General features: G+C 44.0%; 1 protein-coding gene and 1 long non-coding RNA gene across 4 annotated transcripts in view; one reads left to right on the top strand and one right to left on the bottom strand.

The window, feature by feature from the left end:
• The window catches only part of PUS7 (pseudouridine synthase 7), a 78,790-nt gene that overhangs the window by 3,797 nt on the left and 60,288 nt on the right, over positions 1 to 14,705 (bottom strand). For all 3 annotated transcript variants that reach the window (XM_056573537.1, XM_056573538.1, XM_056573539.1), the window contains 2 exons: positions 14,526 to 14,655; positions 4,239 to 4,330 (listed from right to left, as the gene is read on the bottom strand). In XM_056573537.1, the coding sequence (XP_056429512.1) occupies positions 4,239 to 4,330; positions 14,526 to 14,655 (222 nt within the window). The remainder of the gene's footprint in view (positions 1 to 4,238; positions 4,331 to 14,525; positions 14,656 to 14,705) is intronic.
• The window catches only part of LOC130368984 (uncharacterized), a 31,941-nt gene that overhangs the window by 13,069 nt on the left and 4,167 nt on the right, over positions 1 to 14,705 (top strand). The gene's annotated exons all lie outside the window — the stretch shown is intronic.

Here is a 14,705-nt window from a genome sequence, read left to right as displayed (position 1 = left end):
CATCCAGAACGGCAGATGGAAGTCCCCTCATCTGCCTCCGCTGCCTCAACGGGTCTTCTGCTCTGGTCTGAGATCGAGCAGACCAAAACAGAAGATGACCGATCACACTGCTCAGCGCTATGTCCTATGCAAAGCACTGAACAGTATTAGCAATTGAATGATTGCTATAAATAGTCCCCTATGGGGAATATTAAAAAGTGTAAAAGTAAAAATAAAAAAGTAAAAAATTTGAAAAATCCCCTCCCCAATAAAAAATTTAATTGGCAGTTTTTTTCCCCATTTTACCCCCAAAAAGTAAAAAAATTTTTTTTTTTTTATAAACATATTTGGTATCGCTGCGTGCATAAATATCCAAACTATTAAAATATAATGTTAACTATCCCATATGGTGAACGGTGTGAACGTAAGAAAAAAAAAAAAGGAAAAAAAAAATCCAAAATTGCTGTTTTGACATTTTATTCCAAATAAAATTGATAAAAAATGTATTAAAAGTTTTATATATGCAAATGTGGTCTAAAAAAAATTACGGATCATGGCGCAAAAAATGAGCCCTCATACCGCCGCTTATACGGAAAAAAGTTATAGGTCAACAAAATAGAGGGATTTTAAACGCACTGATTTGGTTAAAAAGTTTTTTCTATTATTCTACCCTTCAAAAAAAATTGCAAAGTATGTAATCACTGGTATCATTTTAATCGTATTGACCTACAGAATAAAGAAAACATGTCTATTTTACTGTAAAGTGAACCGCATGAAAACAAAACCTTCCAAAATTTGCTCTAATTGCAGTTTTCTTATCAATTTCCCCACACAAATATAGTAATTTTTTGGTAGCGCCATACATTTTATGATATAATGAGTGAGGTCATTACAAAGGACAACTGGTCTGGCAAAAAACAAGCCCTCATACTAGTCTGTATATGAAAATATAAAAAAGAGTTATGATTTTAAGAAGGTAAGGAGTAAAAAAATGAAAAAGTAAAAATAAAATTGTCCGGGTCCTTAACCCCTTAACCAGCCTAGCGGTATTCCCGAGCGTGACTCGGGGTTAATTTTCGCTGCTAGAAGCGGTAACCCCGAGTCACGCTTGGGGTAGAATTGCAGAGTTGCTGTGCGGGCTGCACAGTATATCGCAAAAGCAATCGAATTGCGATTTTTGCTTTTTGCGATATAGTGATGCAGCCCCAGGGAAAATATGTGATTATCTGCTCGGGTCGGCTCCCGTGGCGGGGGCTGGCCAGAGCAGGTAAAGACATATACTAAAAGTCAGTGTTTCTCAACCAGGGGGCCTCCAGATGTTGCAAAACTACAACTCTCAGCATGCCCGAACAGCCAAAGGCTGTCCGGGCATGCTGGGAGCACAAGTTTCACAACAGCTGGAGGCCCCCTGGTAGAAAAACACTGAGCTAAGTGTAAAAGTAAAAAGGAGGAAAATAAAAAAACCTTTTGCTCACCTAATCCCGGTCCCTGCAGATGTCGTTCCCCTCCGTGCGCTCCGGTCCCTGCTCTCTTCACTATTCATCTTACAGGACCTTTCCCTTTTCAGCCAATCACAGGCCGCAGTGGTGTAAAGCCAGTGATTGGCTGAAGGGGAAAGGGCTTGTTCTGCAGCAAATACACTAGGTTTGAAATCTGCCCGGCAAACCAAGTGTATGCTGCTGCAGGACAAGGTGACAAGGGGGGGGGGGGGGGGGAATGTGACAAGGGGGGGGGAATGTGACAAGGGGGGGGGGGGGATGTGACATAGGGGGGAATGTGACATAGGGGGGAATGTAACAAGGGGGGGAATGTGACATAGGGGGGAATGTAACAAGGGGGGGGAATGTGACAAGGGGGGGAATGTGACAAGGGGGGAATGTGACAAGGGGGGGGGAATGTGACATAGGGGGGAATGTGACATAGAGGGGGGGAATGTGACATAGAGGGGGGGAATGTGACATAGAGGGGGGGAATGTGACAAGGGGGGGGGAATGTGACAAGGGGGGGGGAATGTGACAAGGGGGGGGGAAATGTGACAAGGGGGGGGAATGTGACAAGGGGGGGGAATGTGACAAGGGGGGGGGGGAATGTGACAAGGGGGGGGGAATGTGACAAGGGGGGGGGAATGTGACAAGGGGGGGGGAATGTGACAAGGGGGGGGGAATGTGACAAGGGGGGGGAATGTGACAAGGGGGGGGAATGTGACAAGGGGGGGGGAATGTGACAAGGGGGGGGGAATGTGACAAGGGGGGGGGGGAATGTGACAAGGGGGGGGAATGTGACAAGGGGGGGGGAATGTGACAAGGGGGGGGAATGTGACAAGGGGGGGGAATGTGACAAGGGGGGGGAAATGTGACAAGGGGGGGGAAATGTGACAAGGGGGGGGGAATGTGACAAGGGGGGGGAAGTGACAGAGGGGGGGGGGAATGTGACAGAGGGGGGGGGGAATGTGACAGAGGGGGGGGGGGAATGTGACAGAGGGGGGGGGAATGTGACAGAGGGGGGGGGGGGGAATGTGACAGAGGGGGGAATGTGACAGAGGGGGGGAATGTGACAAGGGGGGGATGTGACAGGGGGGGATGTGACAGGGGGGAGGGGAATGTGACAGGGGGGAGGGGAATGTGACATGAAGGGGGGGATGTGACAAGGGGGGATGTGACATGGAGGGGAGAGAATGTAACAAGGGGGATGAATGTGACGGGGGGGGTGGAGAATATAACAAGGGGGATGAATGTGACAGGAAAGGGGGAGAATGTAACAAGGGAGGGGGAATTTCAATGCAAAAAATTGTACCGCTTTTGGTACAAATTTCCAGACAGAATCATACCGCCAGGGAGGTTAAGGACCGGGGTATTTTCCGTTTTTGCAATTTCGTTTTTTGCTCCTTGCCTTTAAAAAATCATAACCCTTTCAATTTTGCACCTAAAAATCCATATTATGGCTTATTTTTTGCGCCACCAATTCTACTTTGTAATGACGTCAGTCATTTTGCCCAAAAATCTATGGTGAAACGAAAAAAAATCATTGTGTGACAAAATTGAAAAAAAAAAACGCAGTTTGTAACTTTTGCGGGCTTCCGTTTCTACATAGTACATTTTTCGGTAAAAATGACACCTTACCTTTATTCTGTAGGTCCATACGATTAAAATGATACCCTACTTATATAGGTTTGATTTTGTCGGACTTCTGAAAAAAATCATAACTTCATGCAGGAAAATTAATACATTTAAAATTGTCATCTTCTGACCCCTATAACTTTTTTATTTTTCTGTGTATGGGGCGGTATGAGGGCTCATTTTTTGCGCCGTGATCTGAAGTTTTTAGCGGTACCATTTTTGCATTGATAGGACTTATTGATCGCTTTTTATTCATTTTTTCATGATATAAAAAGTGACCAAAAATGCACTATTTTGGACTTTGAAATTTTTTTGCGCGCACGCCATTGACCGAGCGGTTTAATAAATGATTATTTTTATAATTCGAACATTTCTGCACGAGGCGATACCATATATGTTTATTTTTATTTACACTTTTTTTTTTTATGGGAAAAGGGGGGGGGGAATTCAAACTTTTAATAGGGAAGGGGTTAAATGATCTTTATTGACTTTTTTGCAGTGTTATAGCTCCCATAGGGACCTATAATACTGCACACACTGATCTTTTACATTGATTAATGGTTTCTCATAAGAAACCAGTGATCGATGATTCTGCCGCTTGACTGCTCATGCCTGGATCTCAGGCATTGAGCAGTCATTCGGCGATCGGACAGCGAGGAGGCAGGTAGGGACCCTCCTGCTGTCCTGCAAGCCCCGCAATGCAAGCCTACGAGAGGGGGCGTGATAGCTATCAGGCCCCCTCCCATAGGCTTGCATTGAGGGCGTCGCACGGGGGCGTCACACGCCGCCCACCCTGTAGTCGCCCGTAATCAGACCCAGAGCGAACATGCTCCGGGGACTGATTACAAACAGGGTGCCGCGTGCATGATCACGGCGTCCCCAGCTGCGGGACTCCCGCGATCAGGCATCTTATCCCCTATCCTTTGGATAGGGGATAAGATGTTTAAGCACCAGAGAGTCCTTAAGGCGTTAAATTCTAGATTTAGGCAGTAGAGCCGAAATCAAACTTCCTTAATATTTTCATGCAAGCAGAGCCCTGCACTATAAGCATAGTGATGTGTGGCAGCTAAGCTATCTTCTTAGGTAAAGACCATCATCCACAAACAACTTTCTGAAGAACTGTTCTCAATAAAATGTGCTTACCTGTGATAAAGACCGGCAATGGTTTTCCTTCAAGCTTTTCTATATCAGTTTGAACTAGAGAAATCTTAGGATCATCATAGGACACTACTTCCCTGTACAAATAGAATGACATTTTGTTACATCAGTCCTTAATTATTCTAGCTAGACAAGAAATTTTAGCAACTATATAAAACAAGAATTATACTTTAACTTTCATTAAAAAGGAGATGGCCCATAAATAAATAAGGCAAAAAATAAAAAATAAAGTTTCTCTGTCCAGATATTGCTGTCACACTCCTAAGGGTATGTACACAGAAAGCTTTGCTGAACGGAATTGCGGGAATTCTGGCAGAATTTCTGTGTTCTCAGAACTTCAAGCCCCATTGATTTCAATGGAATTCCGTTAATTATAAGATTGGTCTTATATTTGTGCTGAACCAATAAAAAAATACTGCAACACCAGAGGGATCATAAATATGTAACCACAATATCTAGACACAGAAATTTTATGAATGCCATTAAAAATACCTTCCTGTCACATTTGACATTTTGTACTTTTATAAATGACAAAACAATTAATAAACATTATGTGATGTGCAGCACACTGTAAACATATGGTGCATTGTGTAGTTAATCTATGACGTGAGCGCAGGAGCTAACTCTCCAGCACTTTGTTGCCATCCATTTCTGGGTACTTTTTAATGTATGTTTGGGGTCATTGTCCTGCTGGAAGACCCAAGATCTCGGACTCAAACCCAGCTTTCTTACACTGGGCTGTACAGTGCGACCCAAAATCCATTGGTAATCCTCAGATTTCATGATGCCTTGTACACATTCAAGGCACCCAGTGCCAGAGGAAGCAAAACCACCCAAAACATCATTGAACCTCCACCATATGTCACTGTAGGTACGGTGTTCTTTTCTTTGTAGGCCTCATTCTGTTTTCGGTAAACAGTAGAATGATGTGTTTTCTCTCCCCTGCTATTTTCAATCGCCATAGAGCCATTGGCTAGTATTATTAGAGATGACCCTATGATAACAGGATTTGTATGCAGATGATATTCTGATGTTCTTGGAGGACCCCAAAAGATCTTTATCAAGAGTAATGGAAAAAATAAGTAGATGTGGTAGTTTCTTCTGGACTAATGATTAATTGGTCAAAGTCAGTCATTATGCTGCTAGGAGAAGAAGATATAGGACAGGCATTTGGAATAAAAGTGATAAAGAAAAGTAAATATTTGGGGATATACCTGTCAAAAGCGATAAGGGATTATCATCAGATAAATACCATAAAAATATTCAAGGAAATTGAAAAGAAAGCAAATATATAGAATGATTTAAATCTATCTAAAGCAAACAGAATAACTGATTACGTCAGTAACGTTGCCAAAGATCTTGTATGTATTTGGATCGGCCCCTAAACTGTTTAGGAAAATTATCTCATTAATTTGGGGCAGGAAAAGAGTAAGAATCAAGCTGGAGTACCTATGTCAGATTAAGGGTAAGGGTGGAATAGTGTTCCCGGACATATATATAGGTACTTTCTGGTGGGGCAGATTTATTTTTTGATTGGGTGGAAGAAATTTGCCTTTTTTGAATTTTTGGATATTTTCCAATTGTTGGAGTCTGGAAAGTTGGAAGATGAGAAATGGAGGAAAATTATGATGGTTAAAAATCTGGGTAAAACATGGAGGATGTTTAGGAAAGATGAATGTAAAAGTGGTTGGTATTGGATGTGGCACCGGTAATAGAAATATTTCAGAGATTAATAAATTGGGTAAAAGTAAAGGTTGTGTTAGAATAAAAGATGCTTGGGAAAAAGGTAAATTCAAGGAATGGATAATATTGAAAGAAGAATTCAACTTCGTCCCCAACAGGTTAAGTTAAATTCTTCTTTCAATATTATCCATTCCTTGAATTTACCTTTTTCCCCCAAGCATCTTTTATTCTAACACAACCTTTACTTTTCCCCAATTTATTAATCTCTGATATATTCAACTTAACCTGTTGGGGACGAAGGGCGTACAGTAACCCTCGCCCTGTACGCCCGTGGGAATTTCGGTCCCTGCCGGGCGGGGACCGGGATGACTGCTGACATATCAGCAGGCATCCCGTGGCAATGTCTAGGGGGGTCCTGAGACCCCTCCCCATGTTCCTGCAAATCGGCCACTGGTGACCACATCATCCGGAAAATAACAGTGATCGGAGCGGTCACAGACAGCTCCGACCATGCTAAAGGATAGGAGCGAGGTGGCAGTGCTGCCACGTCCTCCTATCCCCTGCCATTAGTTGATCAGGCTGACGACCAATGGCAGTTGGGGGCGGGAGGGTTCAAGTTCATTCCCCCGCTCTGCCCACCAATCGAAGCAGGCAGAGAAACAAAGGAGGGGGGAAACCGGATTACCGGAGTGGGACATCGGCGGCTGAAGAGACCACCAGGCGGCAGAGACATCAGGAGTGCAGCTGGAAAGTGCGGCGGAGGAGGCTGCAGTGAAGATCGCCGGTAAGTTATCTTCACTGTGGCCTTCTAAAAGTTGCAAAACTACAACTCCCAGCATGCCCAGACAGCCAAAGGCTGTCTGGGCATGCTGGGAGTTGTAGTTCTGAAACATCTTGAGGGCCACAGTTTGGAGACCACTGTGTAGTGGTCTCCAAACTGTGGTCCTCCAGATGTTGCAAAACTACAACTTTCAGCATGCTCTTACTGACTGGGCATGCTGGGAGTTGTATTTTTACAGCATCTGAAGTGGCACAGTTTGGAGACCACTATACGGTGGTCTCCAAACTGTAGCCCCCCTAGATGTTGCAAAACTACAATGCCCAGCATGCCCAGACAGTCAGGGATGCTGGGCAGTGTAGTTCTGCATCCAGCTGCCACGTCCTCCTATCCCCTGCCATTAGTTGATCAGGCTGACGACCAATGGCAGTTGGGGGCGGGAGGGTTCAAGTTCATTCCCCCGCTCTGCCCACCAATCGAAGCAGGCAGAGAAACAAAGGAGGGGGGAAACCGGATTACCGGAGTGGGACATCGGCGGCTGAAGAGACCACCAGGCGGCAGAGACATCAGGAGTGCAGCTGGAAAGTGCGGCGGAGGAGGCTGCAGTGAAGATCGCCGGTAAGTTATCTTCACTGTGGCCTTCTAAAAGTTGCAAAACTACAACTCCCAGCATGCCCAGACAGCCAAAGGCTGTCTGGGCATGCTGGGAGTTGTAGTTCTGAAACATCTTGAGGGCCACAGTTTGGAGACCACTGTGTAGTGGTCTCCAAACTGTGGTCCTCCAGATGTTGCAAAACTACAACTTTCAGCATGCTCTTACTGACTGGGCATGCTGGGAGTTGTATTTTTACAGCATCTGAAGTGGCACAGTTTGGAGACCACTATACGGTGGTCTCCAAACTGTAGCCCCCCTAGATGTTGCAAAACTACAATGCCCAGCATGCCCAGACAGTCAGGGATGCTGGGCAGTGTAGTTCTGCAATATCTGGCCCTTCATATGTTGCAGAACTACAACTCCCAGCATGCCTGGACAGTCTGGGCATGCTTGGAGTTGTAGTTTTGCAACATCTGGAGGACTACAGTTTGGAGACCACTACTTAGCGGTCTCCAAACAGTTCTTCCCCAGTTGTAGAATAACTACAACTCCTAGCATGCCCAGACTGTCCAGGCATGCTGGGAGTTGTAGTTCCGCAACATCTGAAGGGCCATATATTGCAGAACTACACCGCCCAGCATCCCTGACTGTGTGGGCAACCTGGGAGTTGTAGTTTTGCAACAGCTGGAGGCACACAGGTTGGAATCACTGAGCTAGAGTCTACTTCCTAACTCAGTGGTTCCCCACCAGCTTGCCTACAGCTGTTGCAAAACTACAACTCCCAGCATGTACGGTCTGTCTTTGTGTATTCTGGGAGTTGTTGTTTTGCAACAGCTGCCCGTTCGGGGTGCACCCCACCCCCCCCCCCCCCCCCAAAATTTTCCGCCGCAGCTCAAACTCCCAGTGGAAAATTCACGGTGCCCCCCCCCCCCCCCGTGTGAATATACCCTAAAAACACTACACTACACTGACACAAAATAAAAAGTAAAACACTACACATACTCCTACGCAGTTACCCCCCCCCTCCCCCCAATAAAAGTGAAAAACATTTCATACAGCAGTGTTTCTAAAACGGAGCATCCAGCTGTTGCAAAACAACAACTCCCAGTATTGCCGGACGGCCACTGACTGTCCTGGCAGGCAGGGAGTTTTGCAACAGCTGGAGGCTCCCTGTTTGGGAAACACTGCTGTAAGGTTTAGGTGGAGACAAGCACCATCCTTGTATCCGGGTCCGCCCCTATTGCAAAGTCCTAATTTAGGCCTCAAATGCGCGTGGCGCTCTCTCACTTCAAAGCCCTGTCATATTTCAAGGCAACAGTTTAGGGCCACATATGGGGTATTTCTGTACTCTGGAGAAAAGGTGTTACAAATTTTGGGGGGGATTTTCTCCTTTTACCCCTTAAGAAAAGGTAAAATTTGGGGCTACACCAGCATGTTAGTGTAAAAATTACAAATTTTTACACTAATTTGCTGGTGTTGCCCCATACTTTTCATTTTCACAAGAGATAAAAGGAGAAAAAGGCCCCAAAATTTGTAACGCAATTTCTCCTGAGTACAGAAATACCCCATATGTGGGCGTAAAATGCTCTGCGGACGCACAATATGGCTCAGGAGTGAGAGAGCTCCATGTACGTTTAAGGCCTAAATTGGTGATTTGCACAGGGATGGCTAATAGTTACAGCGGTTCGGACATGGATGCAAAAAAAACAACAATTCACAGGTCTTTGACGATTATTCGTTAAAGTTGGATGTGAAAATTAAAAATTTGTTTTTTCCCCCCTGAAATGCTGGTGTAACCCCAAATTTTTCATTTTCACAAGGGGTAATAGGGAAAAAAAAGCCCCCAAAATGTGTAACCCCATTTCTTCTGAGTATGGAAATACCCCATATGTGGATATAAAGTGCTCTGCTGGAGGACTACAAGGCTCAGAAGAGAAGGAGCGCCATTGGGATTTTGGAGACAGAATCAGGCTGGAATTGAAGGCCATGTGTGTTTATAAAGCCCCCATAGTGCCAGAACAGTGCACCCCCTCACATGTGACCCCATTTTGGAAACTACACCCCTCATGTAATGTAATAAGGGTTGCAGTGAGCATTTACACCCCACAGGTGTCTGACAGATTTTTGGAACAGTCGTCCGTGAAAATGAAAAATTAAAAGTATTTCCATACTCAGAAGAAATGGGGTTACAAATTTTTGGGGGCTTTTTCTCCTATTACCCCTTGTGAAAATGAAAAAATTGAGGTAACACCAGCATTTTATTGAAAAAAATGTTCTTCATTTTTACGGCCCATTTTAAAGAAAGCTCGTCAATCACCTGTGGGGTGTTAAGGCTCACTTTACCCCTTTGTTACGTTCCTTGAGGGGTGTAGGTTCCAAAATAGTATGCCATGTGTTTTTTTTCCCTACTACTCCTTGTGAAAATGAAGTCTGGGGTAACACCAGCATTTTAGTGTTAAAAATCTAATTTTTCATTTTCACGTCCCACTTTATTCCCCACAGGTGATTGACGAACTTTCGTTAAAGACTCAATTTACCCCTTGTTACGTTCCTTGAGGGGTGTAGTTTCCAAAATAGTATGCCATGTAAGGTTTTTTTATTTTTTTTATTTTTTTTTACTGTTCTGGCATCATGGGGGCTTCCTAAATGCGACATGCCCCCCAAAAACCATTTCAGCAAAATTCGCTCTCCAAAATTCCATTGTCGCTCCTTTCCTTCTGAGCCCTCTAGTGCACCCATAGAGCACTTCACATCCACATATGAGGTATTTCCTTACTCGAGAGATAATGAATTACAAGTTTTGGGGCCTTTTTACCTTTTACCCCTTGTAAAAATGAAGACAATGGGGCTACAATAACATGTTAGTGTAAAAAAAATTGAGATTTTGATTTTTCTCCTTCATTTTGCTGCTATACCTGTGAAACACCTAAAGGGTTAAACTTTTTGAATGTCATTTTGAATACTTTGAGAGGTGCTGGTTTTATAATTGGGTCCATTATAGGGGATTTCACACATAAAGACCCTCAAATTGAAAAATTGCTGCTATACTTTGAAGCCCTCTGATGTCTTCAAAAAGTAAAAACATGTCAATTTTATGATGCAAACATAAAGTAGACATATTGTATTTGTGAATCAATATATAATTTATTTGGAATGTCCATTTTCCTTACAAGCAGAGAGCTTCAAAGTTAGAAAAATACTAAATTTTAAAATTTTTCCTGAAATGTTGGAATTTTTCACCAAGAAATGATGTAAGTATTGACGAAAATTTACCACTAACAAAGTAGAATATGTAACTAAAAAACAATCTCTGAATCAAAATTTACAAGTAAAAGCATCCCAGAGTTATTAATGCATAAAGTGGTAGAGGTCAGATTTGAAAAAAATGCTCCCGTCCTTAGGGTCATAATGGGCTCTGTCCCCAATGGGTTAAAGGAGGGCAGCTGGTTGGAATATAATAGTATAAGAAGCACTTTCATGGAGTTTATTAGTAAAGGGGGAAATATACAGGTAGTGTACCCTGACATTTTGAATAAAATTACGAGTGGTGATATAACAAATACACATCACAGAGCAAATAATTAGCCCCCCCCCCCCAAACAGCCCCATAGATACAAAACCAAATAAAAATTACAGGGGCCAGAATAGGGCAATTTTAACCCCTTCAGGACGGAGCCCATTTTGGCCTTAAGGACCGGAGCGTTTTTTGCACATCTGACCACTGTCACTTTAAACATTAATAACTCTGGAATGCTTTTAGTTATCATTCTGATTCCGAGATTGTTTTTTCGTGACATATTCTACTTTAACGTAGTGGTAAATTTATGTCGATACTTGCATCCTTTCTTGGTGAAAAATCCGTAAATTTGATGAAAAATTAGAAAATTTAGCATTTTTCTAACTTTGAAGCTCTCTGCTTGTAAGGAAAATGGATATTACGAATACATTTTTTTTTGGTTCACATATACAATATGTCTACTTTATGTTTGCATCATAAAATTGACGTGTTTTTACTTTTGGAAGACACCAGAGGGCTTCAACGGTCAGCAGCAATTTTCCGATTTTTCACAAAATTTTCAAACTCACTATTTTTCAGGGACCAGTTCAGGTTTGAAGTGGATTTGAGGGGTCTTCATATTAGAAATACCCAATAAATGACCCCATTATAAAAACTACACCCCCCAAAGTATTCAAAATGACATTTAGTCAGCGTTTTAACCCTTTAGGTGTTTCACACGAATAGCAGCAAAGTGAAGGAGAAAATTCACAATCTTCATTTTTTACACTCACATGTTCTTGTAGACCCAATTTTTTAATTTTTACAAGGGGTAAAAGGACAAAATTTTTACTTGTATTTGTAGCCCAATTTCTCTCGAGTAAGCACATACCTCATATGTCTATGTAAAGTGTTCGGCGGGCGCAGTAGAGGGCTCAGAAGGGAAGGAGCGACAAGGGGATTTTGGAGAGTACGTTTTTCTGAAATGGTTTTTGGGGGGCATGTTACCTTTAGGAAGCCCTTATGGTGCCAGAACAGCAAAAAAAAAACCACATGGCATACCATTTTGGAAACTAGACCCATCGGGGAATGTAACATGGGATAAAGTGAACCTTAATACCCCACAGGTGTTTCACGACTTTTGCAAATGTAAAAAAAAAAAAAAAATTTTACCTAAAATGCTTGTTTTCCCAAAAATTTTTTATTTTTAAAAAGGGTAATAGCAGAAAATACCCCTAAAAATTTGAAGCCCAATTTCTCCCGATTCAGAAAACACCCCATATGGGGGTGAAAAGTGCTCTGCTGGCGCACTACAGGTCTCGGAAGAGAAGGAGTCACATTTGGCTTTTTGAACGCAAATTTTTCTCTGGGGGCATGCCGCATTTAGGAAGCCCCTATGGTGCCAGGACAGAAAAAAAAACACATGGCATACCATTTTGGAAACTAGACCCCTCGGGGAACGTAACAAGGGGTTAAGTGAACCTTTATACCCCACAGGTGTTTCACGACTTTTGCATATGTAAAAAAAAAATTTTTCTTTTTACCTAAAATGCTTGTTTTCCCAAAAATTTTACATTTTTAAAAAGGGTAAAAGCAGAAAATACCCCCCAAAATTTGTAACACAATTTCTCCCGAGTACGGCGATACCCCATGTGTGACCCTTAACTGTTGCCTTGAAATACGACAGGGCTCCAAAGTGAGAGCACCATGCGCATTTTGAGGCCTAAATTAGGGATTGCATAGGGGTGGACATAGGGGTATTCTACGCCAGTGATTCCCAAACAGGGTGCCTCCAGCTGTTGCAAAACTCCCAGCATGCCTGGACAGTCAACGGCTGTCCGACAATACTGGGAGTTGTTTTGCAACAGCTGGAGGCTCCGTTCTGGAAACAGTGGCGTACCAGACGTTTTTCATTTTTATTGGGGAGGGGAGGGGGGCTGTGTAGGGGTATGTGTATATGTAGTGTTTTTTACTTTTTATTTTATTTTTTGTGGTAGTGTAGTGTAGTGTTTTTAGGGTACAGTCGCACGGGCGGGGGTTCACAGTAGTTTCTCGCTGGCAATTTGAGCTGCAGCAGAAAGTTTGCGGCAGCTCAAATTTGCAGCCAGATACTTACTGTACTCCTACGCCCATGTGAGTGTACCCTGTACGTTCACATTGGGGGGGGGGGACATCCAGCTGTTGCATAACTACAACTCCCAGCATGCCCGTTGGCTGTCGGTGAGTGCTGAGAGTTGCAGTTTTGCAACAACTGTAGGCACACTGGTTATGTATCACTGAGTTTGTGACCTAACTCAGTGTTTCACAACCAGTGTGCCTCCAGCTGTTGCAAAACTACAACTCCCAGCAGTCACCGACAGCCAACGGGCATGCTGGGAGTTGTAGTTATGCAACCAGCAGATGCACCACTACAACTCCCAGCATGCACTTTAGCTGTTTGTGCAAGCTGGGAGTTGTAGTTAGACAACAGCTGAAGGTACACTTTTCCATAGAAAGAATGTGCCTCCAGCTGTTGCAAAACCATAAGTCCCAGCATGCCCATAAGGGAATGCTGGGAGTTGTGGTGGTCTGCCTCCTGCTGTTGCATAACTACAGCTCCCAGCATGCCCTTTTTGCATGCTGGGAGCTTTTGCTAAGCAACAGCAGGAGGCTGTCACTCACCTCCAACGATCCAGACGCTGCAGGTCAGTCCCGCCGCCGCAGCTGCTCCTGGGGCCCCGATCCCAACAGGGGCGCCGGGGATCAGGGTCCACGTCCCGCACCCGCACACGTCCTCCAGAAGAGGGGCGGAGCGGGTGCGGGAGTGACACCCGCAGCAGGCGCCCTGATTGGTCGGCCGGTAATCCGGCCGACGAATCAGGGCGATCGTGAGGTGGCACCAGTGCCACCTCACCCCTGCAGGCTCTGGCTGTTCGGGGCCGTCAGAGACGGCCCCGAACAGCCAGTAATTCCGGGTCACCGGGTCACTGGAGACCCGATTGACCCGGAATTGCCGCAGATCGCTGGACTGAATTGTCCAGTGATCTGCAGCGATCGCCGACATGGGGGGGCATAATGACCCCCCTGGGCGATATGCCGGGATGCCTGCTGAACGATTTCAGCAGGCATCGGGCACCGGTCCCCAACCGGCTAGCGGTGGGGGCCGGAATTCCCACGGGCGTATGGATACGCCCTCGGTCCTTAAGGACTCGGGATTCAGGACGTATCCATACGCCCTATGTCCTGAAGAGGTTAAGCACACTGTTTTAAAAAGTTTGACTTTCTTTAAAAGTAGTAAAAGAATACAAAAACCTTTAGAAATATAGATATAGGCTGTCTTATGTAAACAAAAGTAAGAAGAAATAAAATCATATAATCTGTTGCTGTCGATGGGTATTTAACACATATAAGGTTGTTTTCACACTTCCACGCCCAGCCAGCCAGATTAGCTTGGAACTATGCTGAAGTTTTGTTGCACAGAGGGTGGCCAGGAAGCGGAGGTGCAGCAAACGGACTGTAAAGGCAGCACTTAAACCTATTCTGTGGCCCCCTTTATTCTTGGGAGCCCAGAGGTCTTAGCAATATGCCATGAATTCATGAAATTAAATAACCCTTTAAGACCCTGATTGTAACCCATATATGTTTCCATACCTGAAACAAAGTATGTAAAGGTTGACTAAGTTATTGTAGTTTTGTATTTACATGACAGAGAAGGCGCCTTAACAGATGAGCAATACATACCAGCTAACATCTTGTGGTCGTATTAATATTTTTCTGTATGCTCCAGCTAAGGAGTAGTCTTTTACTCTGTGCCTCATGTTTTTAATATCCAGTTTGTCAACAGCAAGCATTTCTTCATAAGCTTCAGCGACTTTATAAAATAAATGAAAATTTAAAAAATCATTTTCACTGAGAACCTTA

This window comes from Hyla sarda, chromosome 4 (genome assembly GCF_029499605.1).
Source record: "Hyla sarda isolate aHylSar1 chromosome 4, aHylSar1.hap1, whole genome shotgun sequence".
NCBI classification, from domain to species: domain Eukaryota; kingdom Metazoa; phylum Chordata; class Amphibia; order Anura; family Hylidae; genus Hyla; species Hyla sarda.
This window is presented reverse-complemented; position numbering and strand designations above follow the sequence as displayed.